The 14204-nt window shown below is 40.9% G+C and overlaps 1 protein-coding gene across 1 annotated transcript; it reads left to right on the top strand.

Annotated features, from left to right (window-relative positions):
- Window positions 1-3762: 3762 nt before the first annotated feature.
- Window positions 3763-14203, top strand: LOC113238835 (nuclear receptor-binding protein homolog; the record flags this gene model as incomplete). Its single annotated transcript, XM_026475680.1, has 9 exons — window positions 3763-3993; window positions 6205-6335; window positions 6796-6974; window positions 7677-7851; window positions 8799-8917; window positions 8983-9127; window positions 12829-13018; window positions 13908-14027; window positions 14101-14203. Coding segments are annotated over 9 exons (1386 nt in total), but the record flags the coding sequence as incomplete, so codon positions are not given.
- Between the last annotated feature and the right edge of the window lies 1 nt (window position 14204).

Below are 14204 nucleotides of genomic sequence, written 5' to 3'. Positions count from 1 at the left end.
CGCACGTTGTCGTCTCACAACATGAGGTTCAGACGTTCGAGTGGGCGCATATTGTTTGGGAAAGTGCAGCAACGGTTTAGCTCGCTTTACCTGTCGGAGGCGAATTAGTACGAATTTTACATGTAATAGAGAAAGAGACTTTAAGTAAGTACAAGTTAGAGTTGATTGCTACACGAGTTTCTCTCTTGCCCAATATTTTTTTAAAAACTAATGGCGACTTGAGTCGTATTATCATTAATATCATTTGAAAGTTATGACTTAGTCCGCTGAAGATTAGTTTTTTAATCCCAATTGTATTGGTTACATCTGCCAAGAACCAGAACTCTTGTATCAAAGCTTCAAATCCAAAAATATTTAGTTCGGATTTGACTTATTGCTAAAGGATTTTTAGCATTGCTTACGTTTTGATTTAATAAACCTAATCCGATGACAGCATAATTGGTCCGACTCATGCACCTTTGCTAAATATGACTGACACCTACTCCCTGCGTGTATTCTTAACATGTACCTCGCTTCTTCGTATAAAACTACATTATTATAAAAATTGTAATCACTTGATGGCGTCGTTCAACTTTGTTAATCGTCTTTCGTAGGGACTGTTATTAGAAAGATGAACATGCGGTACAGCTATTTATTTTTTCTGGCAGAATACTTGTAGAACGTGTCCTCATCTGCGACCTGCCCTACATAAAACATGCAAAGCGCAGTGTAGTGCTATTGGCACAGACCTAGTAGTCCTTTAATGGTTGGCCCGTGTCGAGCGATCGTAAAAATTTATTGCAATGCTATAAATACACGAGGAAAGGAACTCGAGTTAAATAGAGTGGAACCAGCTCAATAAATACATTTGAGAGTACTAGACTTTATTGTACTGTAGCTCTACCTTAAAAGGTATTCCAAATGAGAGCTGGATGGGAAATTCTCGGAACAGTTTTTCCTCAAACAAAATACATCAAAAACTTCGTAATAAAAGCAAAACAACAAAGTTATACATAAATTTCCGAGTCCAATGAAACACGAATACTTATGTAAATACATTATACAGTGAGAAAGAGAGGTAAGCTGAGTAATTAGCAAGGCAATGCCATCATAAAAGCGCGTTGTGTCGCTGTCTATTTATAGCCAGGCCACAGACTGGCCCCTATGCGTCTGTTTGTGGATTCCTTAGGCGTACTTAGGCAAACGCTACACCCAACAATCTCGTGAGATTACTGGAATTTTAAAGGACCATTTCCCAACATGCTTGCCAACTTTTTCTTACATGTTCAACGGGTCAAATGGTATCGGAACGTGGTCTAACTAGGAAATTCTCTGTACAGAGCACCATTAATATTTTTTGTGCAATTACTCCACTAGTTTGTTATAATATAAGTATTAAAAATAAGATCGAACACTTCAGAGAAATCCACATCGATCCGGCTGGATTCGAACCAACGTCTCCTAGCAAACCGTGCCAGACGTATGCCAGTTAAGCCACGGAACGATCCAAAGGACATCACGAATTTTCACATGTGCTTGTTGCAGACATTTGTTTTGTTTTTAACGACTTTTGCCGTTACGCCATCTGTGAGAAATAGGTAAATAAGGAATAATTATAGAAATTATTATTTACTTAAAATGGCGCTGACCGTTTTCTTACGTTACATGCTTGTATCCTTTCCCTGTCTTCAAATTCTTTCAATTTTAATACAACAATATCAATATCCTAAAATAAATCTCTGCTGCAATTAATGCGGAGGCGCCTACGCACTCGACAATGCGGTAAGCGATAAGCAACAATTAATAACCCATCGGTTGATAACCTCGTTAATGATAGATTACATTTAATTATAAACTGCTTCTTCAGCCCCTGTCACAATGCTTGCTTATTTTATTGTAATAACAAATACCCCAGTCTTTTCAAAATTACAAAATTACGGAAAAATATTACACGAAATGAGGTTTTTATTTTATTTATTAGGAAATATAGAAATAGTTATTTAGATCTTTGTTTTTTTTTATGCATCGCGAGATTTAGCGATCACTGGTGTTTTGTTGGGATTTGTAGAACAAATTACACACATGATCTTTAAAAAAAAGAATAGAAAAAAAAGATTGTTGATTTTTTTAAAATAATGATTTATTAGCGAAATGTACGATATTATTTATAATTTAATATCTTATATCTATCGAGTTCTTAGGTTCTCGCGATTGTTACACATAGGAAATGAAACTATTTTTCCGGATTTAAATCGCCGTCAACCGCGAGCATGGGACCGGTAAGGGCCCGAAACGTCGGTTTGTTTGGAAAAACAAATATACGCGATTTAAATCCGGAAAAATATTTTCATTTCCTATCTTATATCTACTTATTTTTTTATTTGCGTATTGTTACATTTACTTTTCCGGCACAAGCTCAATTATCATGGAAATAAATAACACATTCTTGCATACTTAATAATTAGAAGATATATGAAGAAAACTATGAAGTACAATTTAACCATAAAATTATTACGTTTATCCAAGTATTCGCGAAACAAACTAAGCGTTGACTATCGTATGTATCCTTATGAAAGAACCGTGCTAAAAGTATGGGTAGCCTAGTTAAATAATAAATGATCCCTCTTCCTTTTACCAAGTCATAAAATATCACAACACCAAACAAACAGTTTGAAAGTACAATAAACCTTACAAGTTATTAACTACGTTCAATAAGAGAGAAATCATAAGCGAACAAAGGCATTCCGCATGATTGTCTACTGTACAAAGAAGTGCGCGAGTTATTGCGACCTTGGAGGGGACTCAATTGAATGATTGCCCTTTTCGACATCGGAAAATTCTGGTAATAAAACACTTTGGTTCAGATCACTCGTGGCCACTAACATCATCGTTAATGCATTATATGCGCGGGTCTCCTGTGCCCTTGGTCCAGAGTTCGCCACGCCTGCCCCAAGGCAGGTAGAGGACACGTCTTTTGAGAGGAATTAAAGTCATAGACGTACATACGTACCGCCACCGGGATTTAAACCGTATCCGTTTCTCAAATGCGAAGCAACAGTTCTCCCACTGGGCTACCACTGCGCTTATTAAATAAAAATCTGTGTCAGGCAAATACTTTAATCAATGAATGGTTTAGTAATAAAGTAACTACCAGGTACGATCTTAAGAAGTCCATTGTATATTGTACGCGATAGCGACTGTACCGCATTTCATAAAGACAAATACTTTATGAAATGCGGTACAGTCGCTAAATTATTTATTTCCCAACATTATAATAAAAATGTTGGGAAACAAATAATATAGTGGAAATTAGAAAGACCAGCGTATAATCGCGGTGTGTAAATAATGTGAAACCATCAAAACACGAATGCGAAGCGTAATTCTGCCGCCATCATTTTCATAGAAACAATTACTTCATTTGCATAAATAATTTTAAATCCAGTTTTATTTCCCGCAAAAGGCGACCCGTTTTGCTCATGACGCGTGTTTCATTGCGTTACAATTCAACCATGTTTATTTTTTAAATACATTTGCAAAAATTAATCGTTCGTGCGTATGTTATAAACATAAAATCAGCGTAACCGATTCCAAACATAATATAATATTATTACTTACTACAAAGAACCATAAAAACGCTATTCTATTAAATTTCTTTCTTTTTTTCGAATTATTTTCCTAGTCTTGATGATTAAAAATGCTTGAGATCGTAGAGCCTAAAAGTGTCACGTGGACTGCTTGCGTGAAAGAATGATATAACTAACTTTATGAGAAATGTAATTTTCATTGCAGGTTGACCAGCGCGATGTGCCCGGCATCGACTGTGCGCATCTCGCTATGGACACAGAAGAAGGCGTTGAGGTCGTCTGGAACGAGGTGCAGTTCTCGGAGAGACGAAACTTTAAGGCGCAAGAAGACAAGATTCAAATGGTGTTCGATAACCTGACCAGGCTCGAACATCCGAACATTGTCAAGTTCCATCGGTATTGGACCGACACACACAACGACAAACCTAGGGTAAGTTTTATAATATACTTTGTGCAAAAAAAAAACATTCAAAGACATTATTCGTTACATTACTAGGTTCCTTCGCGTTTGGATACCACTTTCCACTTAACATCAGGTGGAGTGGAGTCATTTGCCTGTCAGGTATAAAAAAAAAAAAAAAAAAAAAAGACAGCTGGAAAATTAAGAACCCGCGTAGACTGTAAATTAAATGGTCAGCCGAACCTCAGATCTCTTTCTTTCCTATAACCAATGAATGAGAGATCCGACAACAGTTATTTGCAGGGGTCTTAAATTTACTGTATTAACTTGTTCTCTTTTTTCCCCATGCTAATAATGTAATAATCACAGACCACATAAACACTAGTAATAGACTGGTTAGTGGGTGTGGTCCGCGTTACCCAGCTTATCACCAGACGGGCATATGAGTGTCAACAGCGCGTCAGTCGTCGTTCAAATGTGATACATGATAAATAGAAATATGCCATTATATTATGTCGCGTAAGAAGCCAAAGTTTAAAAAAAATACTCCGGGAGTGATTTCCTTCCATCGGTAAGTACTAAAAGTCATGACATGAAACTCAGAGAGAAGAGAGAGACAACTCATTCACAAATTATAGACCACATCTAAATGTGAAAACATTGTCAGTTATTTTTCGTCAAGTTTTCAGGAAACAAACGATTCGCTTCTTCGCCTTCGGAAATAAGTATCTTCATTTTCTTGACAAGCTCGTCGACGCTATAGGTGTAGTCATGTTCAGTCAGTTCAGAAAGAGGTAATTGTTAAACGAATATATCATATTTCAGGGAGAATAAAGATTTTTGTGATGACTGTGTTTTAATATTTCAACCCTTCCAGTGATCGGATGGACTTGAAACCTAGTAGGTTAATGAAAGTACGATGACAGTATAATAAATCATTAATACTGTGATTGTAGCATGTAGCTACGTATAGGCACGCACACGCCTGCGTAGGTTATGTCAATTAATATTTGCGTGTAGTAAAACCTTATGCGTATTTGGTAACAAATGTGTGCGTGTAAAAATCAGCTACGCTAGTTCTCGAAGAAATTGCTTTAAATGCCGTTTCCATATACTCCGTGGTTAACGCTAATCATCGAGTATATAACCAGAAATAGAGACGAAATAAGGGCCATATATTCCTGGTAACACATTAGGGATACAGCTCTTATAAATATCAACTCTCGTTTGCAAAGCAAAACATCTAATTACAAAACAAACGGAATCACATTTCATCGGTAATTAAATATTAAATATGTAATTTTACAATTTTCGTCCATTATAGCAAAGCTAAAGTTAACTGGTCGATTTGAAGCGAAACAGTTGACGACACCCATTGACGACACCCGTCAATTGTTTCGAACTCGGGCTAGCCATTCGGAGCGCAGTTGTCACAGTAATGACATGGCAGAATGGAATCAAACAAATTAAATGACATTTCGTCTCTATTTCTAGTTATATACTCGATGACCCTAATTATAGCAAGTGTAAAATAATGCCTAGTACAATATTCCGCTAGTTATGAAACATAATGTCGATATCAATTGAATGTCACATCCCTATCTGTAGATTGTACTTTTTGCTTTTGTTCCAAGAAATTTGTGTTCATAGGATTCTTAGCTTTTATATGACTAGTAATAATAAAACCTTATTAGATCCTAATAAGTTTCAGTTTTTTTTACCAAAAGTTTTTTATTATTGTCTATTTTCGTTTGATAATTTATAACCAATCAAAATTATGTTATCTTAGTACTAATGTAAGATTATGTTTTCAAATGTGTGCGTGTGGCGATACCGGTTTTGATACATATGTTGCTTGATGCCATTTCCATTCTTTTTTTCTTCTGTGGTAATAATAATAAGGTACCCGACAGCTACACAAATACCCGGTATAGAACTAGAGAATTCCCTGTACCAAGTATGATACCTGTAATGAGTACAAGAACACTCCAGGACTGGAACCAATTTAGAAAAGTTCATTTCCTAAATGAATCGGAACCGAGATCATCCAACGCCAACAGTACAAACCGTTGTCACAGGATAAATCAAGCGTGTACGATGATATTGATGATGATTGCTGGTAAGAATTGGATAATTCCGAGGACTTGGTGGGCGAGGCTCGGGTTAGTTATTGTAAGTGGTTTATTGTCGGTTGATAGTAAAGAGGTAATGTAAACAACATGTGGTGTTGTAACGTTCCAGGTGATATTCATAACGGAGTACATGTCGTGCGGGTCGCTGAAGCAGTTCCTCAAGCGCACCAAACGCAACGTGAAGCGGCTACCGCTGCAGGCCTGGAAGCGGTGGTGCACGCAGATCCTCTCTGCGCTCAGGTAAACCAGCGAACATTATTAGATTACCAGGACATTTCAAATTACAGTTTAAACTTAGGGTCGTATTCTAGAACTCTACTCAATGTTCAAGTCAGGACTTGAGTATAATTCAAAGCACTAGAAATCATACTCACGTCCTTGCCATTAGAGTCGTATTTCCAGTGCTTGAAATCATACTCAAGTCTGCTCAAATCCTGACTTGAGCATTGAGTAGAGTTCTAGAATACGACTCTTAGATGATTAAGTCGAGTTCGACGAAACGAAGTATTTATCCACCCCAAAAAAATGCGCCACTGTTGGGTATCGATTTTGTTTACCTGTTTATTTGACGTTTATTAAAATTCAAACTGTACTGTGACGGCTATATACAATCTACATTTGGCTGTGAAATATGGTACATGAAATAGAACAGATAACGAAAATACAAAAGTTATGCAATCTATTTTGTCTATTTCCCCAGCTACCTCCATGGGTGCGTGCCGCCCATCGTGCACGGCAACCTGACGTGCGACACGATCTTCATCCAGCACAACGGACTGGTGAAGATAGGCTCCGTGGCGCCCGACGCCATCCACCACCATGTCAAGACCTGTCATGACAACATGCGCAATATGCACTTTATTGCGCCCGAATACGGATGTGAGTGGCTTACTACTAATAATTTCTAATGATGAAAGCGACTGCCATGGTGTTTTGTATACATTCGCAATCAAGATTTATTTCTTATATATTTATAGTCTATCGCGAATCGACTTTTGTATGTCCTGAAATAATAACTTTGCTACCAACTTCAAGGCATACGATGAAGAAGTCGTCTTTCTATACGTAATATTATGTCTATTATTAATTAGTCCTAGGTTTATATATAACAGCTATTAGCTGTCGAAATAAATAATATCCATAACATTTATGAACTCGGCTATGCCAAATTGGCACTCTCGAAAACCTCGCTAAGCACCTGTTGTTTTCGTATCATACGTCGATTTATTTACAATTTGCTGGGTTTCTGCCTGTGCAGACCACGCCCGGCTATGTACCACCAGCTTACTCACTCTCACCTTCTGCAGTGAAGGGAAGGAAGAGATCTCGCAATTACTATGTTTAAGTAACAATAAAAAAATCTTACAACATGTTACTTCGATACGTGGCTTTCGTAAAACACCTACTTGGTATTTCGTGAGGAAGTGCCGTACTATCACGCCAATCGTAATTGATGTCCCGTTAGTCGAATGCTAGATTTAAGCCATTAACTGCTTTGTTTTTGAAATTCTTTGTTTGGATACAAACCAACCACGTATCGCTAACGCTACGCTCGAGTTGCATAACATTGTGGTGCGGCAGCGTCGCAAATGGTGACTCCCGCGATGGACATCTACTCGTTCGGCATGTGCGCGCTGGAGACGGCGGCGCTGGAGATCCAGGGCAACGGCGACTCGGCCAGCCACGTCACCGACGACCACGTGGCGCGCACCGTCGAGTCGCTGGAGGAGCCGCGCCAGAAGGACTTCATCTACAGGTACGGCACGGCACGGGGCGCTCGGCCCAGACCGCTTCAGTCTATGGACAAGAACATTCATAGCAACTACATTCTCCAAATAAAACACCGTTTGTCTTAGTGTTGCATTTTGTCAAAGAGTGTCAGTGCCGTAGTAGGTGCCGGTGGACAGACGTAACGGTCTATACCTATTGGGGATGAGCTGGTCGGGTGGATAATATTAAGTGTTTAACAATGGTATTTATCCATAGTTAGTAATTACCGTAAAGCTCCTGGCAGAATCGCTTTTAATTGCACAACACATTTCATTTTCCTTTGACCCAGGGGCCTTCCGCTTACTTAATTATTATGTTATTATTAAAAAGAAAAACAGATTAAGTAAAAAATACAGTTGAGTTGTTGAAAATATTTATGTTCTGTTATGTACTTTATGGAAGGACAATGGTCTTTCAACCGTGCAGCCCAGTCCTTTTTATTTTTTTAAATATGTGTATATATGTATATGGTAACCATATTTTATTAGCCATAGTTATATAACCATAGTTATTACATCGTCAGAACACTCGGTTGCGTATTGATTTATGATTTATATTTTGTCTTATTTCAACACGCGTCATTACGTGTTTGCAAAATGAGATGGATAGTGTGGAATTTTGTATACGATTATCAAATATTACAGTACACAAATTAATCAGAAACCGCAAAGTTACTTACTAAATCAATGTGCATAATTAAAAATGTGTGGGACCTGCGTCCGCCAGCTTGAACGTTTGACAACCGAGTAAATGATGCAGCGTTTTTACCGCACACCAGTGAAACGCAGGGTGTGCATGGAGCTAGGACGCTAGGATACAGATATCGCTGCCCGTAAATGTTTGCAAGCTTCCGATGATCTCGGAGCTCGGGAGGCAGCGACTCGCCACTCGCCACTCGCCGCGGTAACGACCAGTGCGGCCCGGCCGTTGCAGGTGCATCAACAAGGACCCGGCGCTGCGGCCCACGGCGCGCGAGCTGCTGTTCCACCCGCTGCTGTTCGAGGTGCACTCGCTGAAGCTGCTGGCCGCGCACACGCTGGTCGACGCCACGGGTAAGCCGCGCCGCCGCCGGGGCCGGGGCCGGGGCCGCGCCCGTGCTCAGCGCCAGTCGTTGCAGCCAACATCTCGGAGACCATCACGGACGAGGTGTGCGGCGGCGGCTGCGCGCTGGCCTGGTGCCTCAAGGGCGGGCAGCGCGTGGAGCTGGCGGCCAAGGACCTGCCGCACGCGGAGAAGCTGGAGAAGTTCGTCGAGGACGTCAAGTGAGTGCCCGAGTCTTCCGCGTTTGCGGGGGCGCCAACTATGTTCACATTACTTTCGTAAAAAGAACTTGACTTGACCCAGTGTGAGGCGTGCAACGCTTTGCCTAGGCCGCAAAATAAGTGTGTAATAGTACACTATGTAATAAGAAATTACTAACGGGAGTTTGGTAGAAGCCCGGAGCCGAAGGCCGAGGGCTTTAATAATTTCGGGTTGTAGTTTATGCCGCTCGTGTTACATACAATATTTTCGCACATTTGTGAGGAAATAGATACGGTAATTTATTTCTCGTATAAATAAACACCGCTTTACAAAGCAACATTCACGGATTTTGTAAATGTCAGATATTTGTTTTTTTTTTTAATAGATTGCCAGCTTTTCTTTCATACATATAACTCGAACTAAAGTATTATAAAAGGCACAGGAACATGTAGCCACAATGTACTAAACATAAAATAAACTATTTCCAAATTCTTAAAATATTGCAGAATTTGAATACACAAAATAAATTTTGTAAAATATACTCAAATTACAAATGTTTGGTTTTTTTTTATACTATAACTTTATACGAAACGGGCCCTATACCCCACGTACGGTGGGGTCGAGCTGGGCTGATTCAGATTACGGAAAGTGCTCATGCTCTTCGGTGGCACAGCGGTTAGTACTATGACTGCTTAATGAGGAGGCTCGATTCCTGATTTGGGCCAATTTAAGAAACGAACATTTCTAAATTGGCCTGAGTATTCTGGGTTAGGGCGCTCCTCAGAGTTAGGGCGCGTTCAATTAGCCGCTGTTAGCCGCGCGTTTGTCACTTTTCATACAATTTCTAGAAGCGCTGCAACCGCGCGGCGGCCGCGCTACAGTTGCTGCAGCCCCGCTCGGTTGCATCACGGTTAGTGAGGTGTACATGTTAATTTTTCAAATTAACTACGATGGACAAAAATCGAGTTGAAGAATTTATAGAGAATGCAGAACAACACCTTGCAATATGGCATATCAGTTCCGCCAGTTATTCTAATCGACTGGAAAAAAGGCATGGGAAAATTTATGTCTAAAATGTATTGACAATTTTGAAACTAAAACTACAAATGAAGAAAACATAACAGGTTGTGAGTAATTTTTAATATATATACGTGAAGTGTGTGCCCCAAGAACTCTGACCCCCCTAACTACATACCTTTTGGTTCTGAATAGAAGTGTGAAGAGTAGTGTTAAACAAAACGTAAAAATCCCGTAAAAACCAATAAACTAAGCGAAAACTATTTAGAAATATTTTTCGTAAATCGAGTTTTGTTAACTATTTAATGGTAGTATTCATTTTGATTATTTTGACAAAATAAACAACGGATCCTAAATGTGCCTACGACTTTGTCGATCAACAACGGGTATTATAGACGTTTCGAGTTGTTTGGGAGTGCTCATTGAGAATGTGGCATTAATTTCTAAATCCAAGATGGTTAATTAAATTTTTATTAAATTGATATTCAATTATTTTTTGTGAAATTACTCCACTAGTTTGTTATAACTATTAATACAAAGATCGAACACTCAGAAAAAAATCCTTCGATCCGGTCGGATTCGAACCGATGTCTTCTTGCATGCCGTGCCAGACGCTATACCAACTAAGCCACGGAACGGACCAACGGACCTCACGAATTTTTCTATGTGCTTGCGTACACAGTTAGTCACATCTCTCGCCAGGACTGGTAGCTGTAAAAGTACTAACTGGGTGATAAATCTTTCATAGATTTCTCATAGATGACGCTAAGACTAAAAAGTCGTTGAAAAATAAAATACAAAGACACGACGCCAGCACATAGAAAAATTAGTGAGGTCCGTTGGTTCGTTCCGTGGCTTAGTTGGTATAGCGTCTGGCACGGTATGCAAGAAGACGTCGGTTCGAATCCGGCCGGATCGAAGGAATTTTTTCTGAGTGTTCGATCCAAGATGGTTGTCAAGAATTTTCAAAAATTTTTTTTTCGTGATCCATAAGGAATTGACATTTATATCTGAATACATGATGGCTGACACGACTTTTCGCATTTCTAAATCCAAGATGATGGACACGATTTTTCAAAAAAATGCAACACGGGTATCCTTTTCGAAGTATTTGAGGATGCTCAATACGAATATGGCACTCATTTCTAAATCCAAGATGAAGGGCACGATTTTTCGAATAATGGCACGTTGGGTATCATTTTCGAAGTATTTGGGGGTGCTCATTACGAATATAGCACTTGTTTGTAAATCCAAGATGGCGGACACGATTTTTCAAAAAATGCAATGTGGGTATCCTTTTCGAGGTATTTGGGGATGCTTATTACGAATATGGCACTCATTTCTAAATCCAAGATGGCGGGCACGATTTTTCGAATAATAGCAAGTTGGATATCGTTTTTGAGGTATTTGGGGGCGTTCATTACGAATATAGCACTTGTTTGTAAATCCAAGATGGCGGACACGATTTTTCAAAAAATGCAATGTGGGTATCCTTTTCGAGGTATTTGGGGATGCTTATTACGAATATGGCACTCATTTCTAAATCAAAGATGGCGGGCATGATTTTTCGAATAATGGCAAGTTGGATATCGTTTTCGAGGTATTTGGGGGCGTTCATTACGAATATAGCACTTGTTTGTAAATCCAAGATGGCGGACACGATTTTTCAAAAAATGCAATATGGGTATCTTTTTCGCGGTATTTCGGGATGCTCAATACGAATATGGCACTCATTTCTAAATCCAAGAGCGCGGGCCGATTTTCAGTTGAATTAGAGCAAATTTTTATAAACGATTGTATAGCGGCCATATTGAAAATGGCGAAAAACGAATATTGATCACAAAATATTATCAAGCACTCCTGGAGACCTCCATATGCCAATTTTCAAAGGAATCAGAGCAAATTTTTGTCTGCCGTCAACAAACGCTTCTATGGCGGCCATATTTCAAAAAGGCGAACAACAAATTTTGACCACAAATTATTACCTGGCACTTCTAGATACCTCCACAAGCTAATTTTCAGCCGAATCAGAGCAAGTCTGTCGGCAGCTATTTTTAACGAATAAAACGCTTATATGACAGCCATATAAAAAAATGGCGAAAATAAACTTTGATCCCAAATTATGCTTAAGGACACCTAAATACCAATTTTCAGCCGGATGGAAGCAAGTTTTTCTTCGACCGTCATTTTGAATTTGCCATCTTGAATTTTTTTTTTACACCGGCAGTTGACCACTGTTATCCTTTATGACATTCCTTTCAGCATCTCCAACCTATTTTTAATAGTTTCCGTGATAGAAAACCTTGAAGTCTATGTGGTGGCCGTCTTGTTTATTTGAATTTCGAACATTTTTTACTTCCGGCGGAAATTGTCCAGGGCAAATTATGCAGGCCGTTGATCACTATTTTATATTTTCCACATTCAGGTTCTCTCATATTTGATTCTTTGCTTTGGAACGTATCCGCGTACAACGATATAAATATATTTTTGCCACCATATCGGGAAGTGTGCGTTCTATTTCTATCAGTGAGTAAGAACTTGTAGTTTTATATATGTAAGAAATATTCGTTCAGCCTTTTCGAGCATAGACTTTTTGCCTGACGTAAAACATCCACGGGGCGGTGAAAATACCTGTCGTGACACTGTTCACGAGCAAATGCGACGAAAATGAACTCCTGTGACATGAGCCCGACTCGACCGGCAGGTACGGCATCTACCCCCTGACGGCGTACGGCGCGCGGGGCCCGCTGGGGCGCGCGGCGTCGCCGTGCGAGCGCCTGGCCGAGGCGGCGCCCGCGGCCTCGCCCGAGCCGCGCGACCTGGAGACGCGCCGCGTCGTCAACATGATGTGCAGCCTCAAGCCGCACCAGGACCACGCCGCCTGCGACCTGCTGGTACGTTCTCCTTTCGACCACGTTCTGTGGCCGTGCACGCCCGGCCGAGGCGGCGCCCGCGGCCTCGCCCGAGCCGCGCGACCTGGAGACGCGCCGCGTCGTCAACATGATGTGCAGCCTCAAGCCGCACCAGGACCACGCCGCCTGCGACCTGCTGGTACGTTCTCCTTTCGACCACGTTCTGTGGCCGTGCACGCCCGGCCGAGGCTGGTCGGGCTTCGCCTGAGCTGTGATTGTGGTATCGGTTGGTTATATTTCTCACATTCTCTTAATTTTTTATTTTTTTATCGTGTTGCTGTTGTTTTGAAGCCATTTCCTTACTTTTTATTAATTATTAATGTATATATAATTTGTTACTTATAAATGTATTGATTTATATTAGAGTGTAAGTAGAATGAGGTCTTTTAACTTATTCCGTCCGCCCTTTTTATTATTAGGCGTTTAAATGTACGGTGGGATATTATTTTTAGTTTGTTTTACTTGAGTGTATATTTTTTTAAAGCTTAAGTGTGAAAACATTCTTATGGTTAAAATCGTTATTAAAAAATTAGACTTGTAAAATGTAAGTTTTTCGGTAATAAATGATTTTTTATTTGAGGGCCTCTGCAATGTTGAGTTTGTAAGTTTTTATAGTGCAATTACGAATAACGGCGTTAAAACGGTGAAGTCGATCTTGTTATATTATTATTTTTATTGTCGGCTGCAACAACTGATTATTTGCATTGAAATCGGTCAATACCAACTGCCCGCCGATTCCGTACAACTGGTAACCGTTCCGAGTAGCAGTATAGGAATAGCTCGCAGCTGCTACTGCGTCTTGCTAACTGACACGACAGCAGTCGCGGTAGGCGCACAGACCGTAAGAGTAACCGTCCCGCCCCGGCCGCAGATGACCATCCTGCTGCGCATGGACGACAAGATGAACCGGCAGCTGACGTGCCCCGTGTCGCGGCGGGACTCGGCGCCCGCGCTGGCCCGCGAGCTGGTGCAGCTGGGGTTCATCCACGAGGTGAGTCCCGGCGACGGCGGCGGCCCGCGGTGCCGTCCCGCCCCTCTGACCCCGCCCCCGCCCCCGCCCGCAGGCCGACCGCGAGAAGATCTGCCGCCTCATGGAGGAGTCGCTGCGCGGCGGCGCGGCGGGCGCGCAGCGGGGCGCGCCGCAGCCCGCGGCCAGCTAGTGCCCCCC

Source organism: Hyposmocoma kahamanoa, unplaced genomic scaffold (assembly GCF_003589595.1).
Source record: "Hyposmocoma kahamanoa isolate Upper Pololo Valley unplaced genomic scaffold, ASM358959v1 98351, whole genome shotgun sequence".
Classification (NCBI taxonomy): Eukaryota; Metazoa; Arthropoda; class Insecta; order Lepidoptera; family Cosmopterigidae; genus Hyposmocoma; species Hyposmocoma kahamanoa.
The sequence above is the reverse complement of the archived record's forward strand: the minus strand, read 5'-3'. Positions and strand labels throughout refer to the sequence as shown.